The 7,341-nt window shown below is 59.1% G+C and overlaps 1 protein-coding gene across 1 annotated transcript; it reads left to right on the plus strand.

The window, feature by feature from the left end:
- The first annotated feature begins 963 nt into the window (after positions 1-963).
- INHBB (inhibin subunit beta B) lies at positions 964-6,616 on the plus strand. The gene is made up of 2 exons (XM_016949618.3): positions 964-1,464; positions 3,912-6,616. The coding sequence occupies exons 1-2, from the start codon at positions 1,017-1,019 to the stop codon at positions 4,685-4,687; spliced, it is 1,224 nt and encodes a 407-aa protein (XP_016805107.2). The 5' UTR covers positions 964-1,016; the 3' UTR covers positions 4,688-6,616.
- Positions 6,617-7,341: the final 725 nt, after the last annotated feature.

Consider the following 7,341-nt stretch of genomic DNA (forward strand, 5'->3'; position numbering starts at 1 on the left):
GCACCCGGGGACGCTGCGAGACTTTTCGGCGCTCGAGCCGACCTCGCCGCCGCCGCGGCAGGCAGAAGAGACAGGGGCGAGAAGGGCCCTGCCTCCCCCTCGCCTTCCTCGCCCGGCGCCCCGCGCCCGGCCGGGCCGTGCAGGCAGGCGGAGGGAAGGAGGGAGGGAGGCTGCGAGGAGGCGGGCGGAGCAGAGGCCCCGGCGAAGCGCGCTGCGGCCGCCCGCCCGTGGATGCGGCGCCCAGGGAGCCTGGAGACAACTTTGCCGTGTGACGCGCCGGGAGGACTGCAAGGCCCGCGGCCGAGGGCTCGGCGCCGCCTGTGAGCGGGCCCGCGCGGCCGGCTCTCCCGGGCACCAAGCTTGCTCCGCGCCACTGCCCGCCGGCCCGCGGCGAGGACGACCTGCCCGTCTCCGCCGCCGGCGGCCCTTCCTGGCGCGAGGCAGTGAGGGCGAGGCGCTCAGGTGCGAGCGCGGGGCCCCGCCGCAGCGCCCGCCGCAGCGCCGCGCCAAGCCGCGCCCGGCTCCGCTCCGGGGGGCTCCAGCGCCTTCGCTTCCGTCTCAGCCAAGTTGCGTGGACCCGCTCTTTCGCCACCTTCCCCAGCCGCCGGCCGAACCGCCGCTCCCACTGCCGCTGCTTTCGCTTCACCCGAACCAGGGCTGCGGGGCCCCCGACGCGGAAAGGATGGGGAGAAGGCTGCAGATGCCGAGGCGCCCCGAGACGCCCGTGCGGCAGTGACCCGCGACCTCCGCCCCGCCCGGCGCGCCCCTCGGGCCCCCGGGGCCCTCGGCGCCCCTTCCCTGCCGCGCGGGAACCCCCGAGGCCCGGCCGGCCCCCTCCCCCTGTGAGCCGGCGGCAGCCCTCCCGGCGGGCGGGCGGGCGGAGGCCCGGGCGGGCGCGGGCGCGGGCGCGGGCGGGGGCGGGGCGGGGCGGCGCGCCCGGAGCCCGGAGCCCGGCCCTGCGCTCGGCTCGATTCGGCTCGCCTCCCGGCGGGCGCCCTCGTCGCCAGCGGCGCACCATGGACGGGCTGCCCGGTCGGGCGCTGGGGGCCGCCTGCCTTCTGCTGCTGGCGGTCGGCTGGCTGGGGCCTGAGGCCTGGGGCTCACCCACGCCCCCGCCGTCGCCTGCCGCGCCGCCGCCACCCCCGCCACCCGGAGCCCCGGGTGGCTCGCAGGACACCTGTACGTCGTGCGGCGGCTTCCGGCGGCCAGAGGAGCTCGGCCGAGTGGACGGCGACTTCCTGGAGGCGGTGAAGCGGCACATCTTGAGCCGCCTGCAGATGCGGGGCCGGCCCAACATCACGCACGCCGTGCCTAAGGCCGCCATGGTCACGGCCCTGCGCAAGCTGCACGCGGGCAAGGTGCGCGAGGACGGCCGCGTGGAGATCCCGCACCTCGACGGCCACGCCAGCCCGGGCGCCGACGGCCAGGAGCGCGTTTCCGAAATCATCAGCTTCGCCGAGACAGGTGGGTCCGGCCCTCCGGCTGTCTGCCGCGGTCCCCGCTCGCTCCCGCTCTCCCTTTCCTTGCTAGCTCCGGCTGCCGCCGCCGCCACCGCAGCCCGCGCGCCCTGGGGCAGCCTGGACTCCCGGCAGAGCTCCTTCGGCCGTGGCCCTGCGCGCTCCGCCCGGGTTGCAGTCCTCTTCCCCCAGGCCGCAGACCCTTGCCTGCTGCCTCAACCCCCCGCCGCCGAGCGCCTGGCCCTCCACCCCTGCTCTCCGGAATCGGGCCCCAGCGCCTCTGGGCGCGCGTCCCCCTCCCGGCAGATGCGCGCGGCCCTGGCTCTGCGGGCACTTGCTTGGTGATTGCTTAATGTTTTTGTTTCCCACGATCGGAGTGTAGGCTTAGCAGTGTGGATGGAGATGTGTGTGCTTGTTGATATACGTGGGCCGGAGGAGAGAGAGTGTGTGTGTATCTGTGTGTGTGTCTGTGTGTGTGTGTGCCTGCGTGAGAGGCCCCTGGGGCCGCTTCCATCACCGGCGGCGTGGGCTTGCCAGGATTGCTGAAGCCTCGCTGGGGAGAGCTAGGCAACCTCTCTTCCGATTGTGTGGGCACCGGAATCGGGCGGAAGGCAGGCTTCTCAACAGGTCCATCATTTACACAGAGAAAGCCGCGGCTCGGGGACAGCCCCGTGCCTTTCGGCTTGCCTGGCAGCTGCAGCAGACCCCTCGCCCGAGAGGCAGAGTCGTAGTTAACAAAGGGTATGGCTCCTTTCTGGAATCCGCCCCCCCCGGCCCCAGATTGCAAATTTCTAACACTGTCTAAATATAAAAATCAGGGAGAGAAAAATCTTTCGGAACTTTAAAAGAAGGAGAAAAATGTGCCCGCGCCAAAATGCTGCAAGTGCTTTCGACTCCGCTGTCCTTTTCAGGACTTGAATGAGCCAGGCTGGCTTTTGTGCCTGGAGCTCGGCCCCATTTGTGCCGAGGGGACTGCGGAGAAGGTCGCAGAGGGGGAAGCCCCGGTGCAGTCAGGGCGGGGGCAAGCGGGGAGCCTCGGTGGGGGGAGCGGTTGTGCCCCTGGCTGCAAATGCCCCCCACCCCCCCAGGCAGCAGGCAGCCCGGGGATGAAAAGGGATGAAAAGTTTTGCATGGCCGGGTGTGGAGAAAAGCAGAGACAATCGGGGCTGGTTTGCGCTTAGAAAGAAATGCATTGCCGTTTTAGCTGTCCACTAAAGTGAGTCAGGGAAAGCTCGCCATGCAATTAGAGGGCTCGGATTAAAAGGTGCTTTGGGGCCCAGAGTTAGAAATGTGATTCTGGAAGGTCGAGGAGGCCTTTTGGTCCCGGTGGCACAAAATGACAGCGGGGGCTGTTATATTTCTGGTCCGTTTCACGGAGCCAGCTCTTTGACTTATAAATAACAGATTCAGGTCACAGGCAGCTCGTCCAAGACCAGCTTTTAAGGCTGCAGTTTCCCCCATTTCAAAGTCAGATGTCAGTGTTATTAGAGGAGCCAGGCGAGGCCTGAGGTAGGGGCTTGGGAGGGGCATGGTGGGAGGTTTGATAAAACCAGCCCTGACCACAGAGTTTCATTATTTGTTCTTCCTGAAAAAAAAAAAAGAAAAGAAAAACGTAGATTGTCAGAGGCAAGGGTCACCGAAATGTAGGATGAGAGGGGAGTCATCTCTTGATTGGCACAGCCTCCTTCTTGTTGAGCTGAATTATTGAGAAAATTAACTAGCCAGCTCCCCTACTCCTTGGGGATTTTGAACGTGCCATTAACAGGGAGCCAGAGTCTTGTCAAAGGATTGGACCTCAAGTTTTAAGGCTGAATGTCCTGTCCCTTGAAACTATTCTATAAGGGCTAGGCTCTGCAGCCTGCAAAGCACACGTTCCTATGTCAGAAACCTGAGCAGAGCCTGCTTGTTTGCAGTGGAGGTTCCACTGGGGGTTGGATCAGATCATACTTAGGTAAACACTGGAAAGAGGCGGTAGGTGGCTCAGCTTGATTTTGCAATGCGCTAAGTTAACCAAAAAAAAAAAAAAAAAAAAAAGCCCTACTAAAACCACCCACCCCAAAATCCTCCCTGCGATCCTGGTTTTGTTTTTCAGATTTCACAGATACCCATAACAACTTGTTAAGATCTTGGCCCCCTGACAAGTTCTTCTGTTGTGCTTTGAGGCCTGACAGCCTGTCTCCAGGGAGCCCTGGCCTGGGAGAGGTGAGGCAGGATTTTATAGGCCCGGACCCTCCAGCCCCAACCTGGTCCGGGTTTCTCAATGAGAAACGATTTTCTCTGCCTCTCCCAGGTTACAGTCAGAGGCCCTGGCCCCAAGAATGGTATTTCTGGTCAGTAACGTTTTCCAGCTGTGTGGCGAGTTGCATTCCAGCATCCTGCAGCAGAGAGTGTGTTTCCCCCATTGCCTCGTGTTCTCCTTGAATTAACTTGGCTCGCCCTTCCCCTTTTCCGCAGATGGCCTCGCCTCCTCCCGGGTCCGCCTATACTTCTTCATCTCCAACGAAGGCAACCAGAACCTGTTTGTGGTCCAGGCCAGCCTGTGGCTTTACCTGAAACTCCTGCCCTACGTCCTGGAGAAGGGCAGCCGGCGGAAGGTGCGGGTCAAAGTGTACTTCCAGGAGCAGGGCCACGGTGACAGGTGGAACATGGTGGAGAAGAGGGTGGACCTCAAGCGCAGCGGCTGGCATACCTTCCCACTCACGGAGGCCATCCAGGCCTTGTTTGAGCGGGGCGAGCGGCGACTCAACCTAGACGTGCAGTGTGACAGCTGCCAGGAGCTGGCCGTGGTGCCGGTGTTCGTGGACCCAGCCGAAGAGTCGCACCGGCCCTTTGTGGTGGTGCAGGCTCGGCTGGGCGACAGCAGGCACCGCATTCGCAAGCGAGGCCTGGAGTGCGATGGCCGGACCAACCTCTGTTGCAGGCAACAGTTCTTCATTGACTTCCGCCTCATCGGCTGGAACGACTGGATCATAGCACCCACCGGCTACTACGGGAACTACTGTGAGGGCAGCTGCCCAGCCTACCTGGCGGGGGTCCCCGGCTCTGCCTCCTCCTTCCACACGGCTGTGGTGAACCAGTACCGCATGCGGGGTCTGAACCCCGGCACGGTGAACTCCTGCTGCATTCCCACCAAGCTGAGCACCATGTCCATGCTGTACTTTGATGATGAGTACAACATCGTCAAGCGGGACGTGCCCAACATGATTGTGGAGGAGTGCGGCTGCGCCTGACAGTGCAAGGCAGGGGCACGGTGGTGGGGCACGGAGGACAGTCCCGGGTGGGCTTCTTCCAGCCCCCGCGGGAACGGGGGTACACGGTGGGCTGAGTACAGTCATTCTGTTGGGCTGTGGAGATAGTGCCAGGGTGCGGCCTGAGATATTTTTCTACAACTTCATAGAGCAACCAGTCAAAACCAGAGCGAGAACCCTCAACTGACATGAAATACTTTAAAATGCACACGTAGCCACGCACAGCCAGACGCATCCTGCCACCCACACAGCAGCCTCCAGGATACCAGCAAATGGATGCGGTGACAAATGGCAGCTTAGCTACAAATGCCTGTCAGTCGGAGAGAATGGGGTGAGCAGCCACCATTCCCACCAGCTGGCCCGGCCACTCTGAATTGCGCCTTCCGAGCACACATAAAAGCACAAAGACAGAGACACAGAGAGAGAGAGAGAGCCACGGAGAGGAAAAGCAGATGCAGCGGTGGGGAGCGCAGCCAGGCGGAGGCTGCGTGTGCCCCGTGGCTTTTACCAGGCCTGCTCTGCCTGGCTCGATGTCTGCTTCTTCCCCAGCCTGGGATCCTTCGTGCTTCAAGGCCTGGGGAGCCTGTCCTTCCATGCCCTTGTCAAGGGAAAGAGACCCAGAAAGGACACAACCCGTCAGAGACCTGGGAGCAGGGGCAATGACCGTTTGACTGTTTGTGGCTCGGGCCTCTGACATGACTTATGTGTGTGTTTGTTTTTGGGGTGGGGAGGGAGGGAGAGAAGAGGGGGCTAAATTTGATGCTTTAACTGATCTCCAACAGTTGACAGGTCATCCTTGCCAGTTGTATAACTGAAAAAGGACTTTTCTACCAGGTATGACCTTTTAAGTGAAAATCTGAATTGTTCTAAATGGAAAGAAAAAAAGTTGCAATCTGTGCCCTTCATTGGGGACATTCCTCTAGGACTGGTTTGGGGACGGGTGGGAATGACCCCTAGGCAAGGGGATGAGTCCGCAGGAGGAAATGGTGGGGAGGAGGCATTCTTGAACTGCTGAGGATGGGGGGTGTCCCCTCAGCAGAGGCCCAGGTAGGGGAGCAGCCTAGTTGGTCTTGGAGAGATGGGGAAGGCTTTCAGCTGATTTGCAGAAGTTGCCCATGTGGGCCCCAGCCATCAGGGCTGGCCGTGGACGTGGCCCCTGCCCACTCACCTGCCCGCCTGCCCGCCCGCCCGCATAGCACTTGCAGACCTGCCTGAATGCACATGACATAGCACTTGCCGATCTGCGTGTGTCCAGAAGTGGCCCTTGGCCGAGCGCCGAACTCGCTCGCCCTCTAGATGTCCAAGTGCCACGTGAACTATGCAATTTAAAGGGTTGACCCACACTAGACGAAACTGGACTCGTACGACTCTTTTTATATTTTTTATACTTGAAATGAAATCCTTTGCTTCTTTTTTAAGCGAATGATTGCTTTTAATGTTTGCACTGATTTAGTTGCATGATTAGTCAGAAACTGCCATTTGAAAAAAAGTTATTTTTATAGCAGCAAAAAAAGAATGAATACAGTTAAATGTATTATACATAATTTTGGAACCAAAGAGGCCAACAGATCAGTTTTAATTTTATTAGACGGTGAGGCCATCTGAGATGAGGTAGACGTTCTGAACAGTCCCTTGAGTGGCCTGCCAGCGTTTCAGGGTATGAATGGATTTTGTTTATTCGGTTTGATGTGTCTTTTCCATCCTTACACACCCAGAAGGTAGAGTAAAAATGACTATGATAGAATGCAGGTGTGTATCCTTAAATCCTCATCTTTATGTTTATTTAATAAAGCTCCCCTTAGGTTCTGTTTCATAATAATTTAAAACCAAACAATTTTCCCATAGACTTGCTGTTAAAGTATTTTACGTTTGTGTACAGTTTAAGAAAATAAAAGATTGAGTGCCACGGGCCTCCTGCCTTGCGTGATGTCTGGGGCAGGGAGGCCTGGGCTGGAGGTGGGCAGCTGGGAGGAAGGCCAGTCCAGGTGTCCAGGTTGGATGCCAGCAGCTTCCACGGCCTGCTCCTGGCATCTCTGCGTCCTTGCCATGAGATGTATGTCGGGCAGAGATTCCAGGAAAAATGGCAGAAGATCAAAATGAAGGACAATTAGCAAATTCATGAATTACACATTTGTTTACCCTGCTAGTCCCAAGATTGATCATGTTTCACCAAGGCCACATCCATTACCATTTGCAAGTGCTGGGTAAGCCCCCGTCCCCAGGTGGAAATGTAAAACCCTGAAGGCTGAAGTCCAGCTAACCTCTGCTCACCTCTATTTGGAGGTGACTGGGACCTAGAAGTGGCTTGGTATCTTGGGATAGAAGGGTAAACAGAGTCAGGCCGTGAGTGTACGAAGGAGCCCTTCCTGAGGGAGTTTTCCCGGTGGAGAGTGGTGGTAGGGGCGGTGTAGTAATAATGGCCCACTGCGCAGGTGTAACTGGGATACCCGCTGAGTCCTGCTGTTACCATGCAGCATCGCATCTTTGTGGAAAGTGGCTTTGTCTGCATTTCCCAGAGTTTGAAAATCTGAGGCTTAGAGAGTTCAGAGCCTGCCTGAGGTCAGACATCCAGGACAGGGACCCTGGTGTTTGAGCCCACCCGTTTCCTTGGAGGACTGCAGCCCTGTGCCCTTGCC

The sequence above is a fragment of the Pan troglodytes genome, chromosome 13 (genome assembly GCF_028858775.2).
Source record: "Pan troglodytes isolate AG18354 chromosome 13, NHGRI_mPanTro3-v2.0_pri, whole genome shotgun sequence".
Taxonomy (NCBI): domain Eukaryota; kingdom Metazoa; phylum Chordata; class Mammalia; order Primates; family Hominidae; genus Pan; species Pan troglodytes.

Excerpts from the sequence above, each read along its gene's own strand:
- INHBB (XM_016949618.3), top strand. The coding sequence starts at position 1,017 with ATGGACGGGCTGCCCGGTCGGGCGCTGGGGGCCGCCTGCCTTCTGCTG. Across the intron at positions 1,465-3,911 it reads CATCAGCTTCGCCGAGACAG|ATGGCCTCGCCTCCTCCCGG; the intron begins GTGGGTCCGGCC and ends CCTTTTCCGCAG.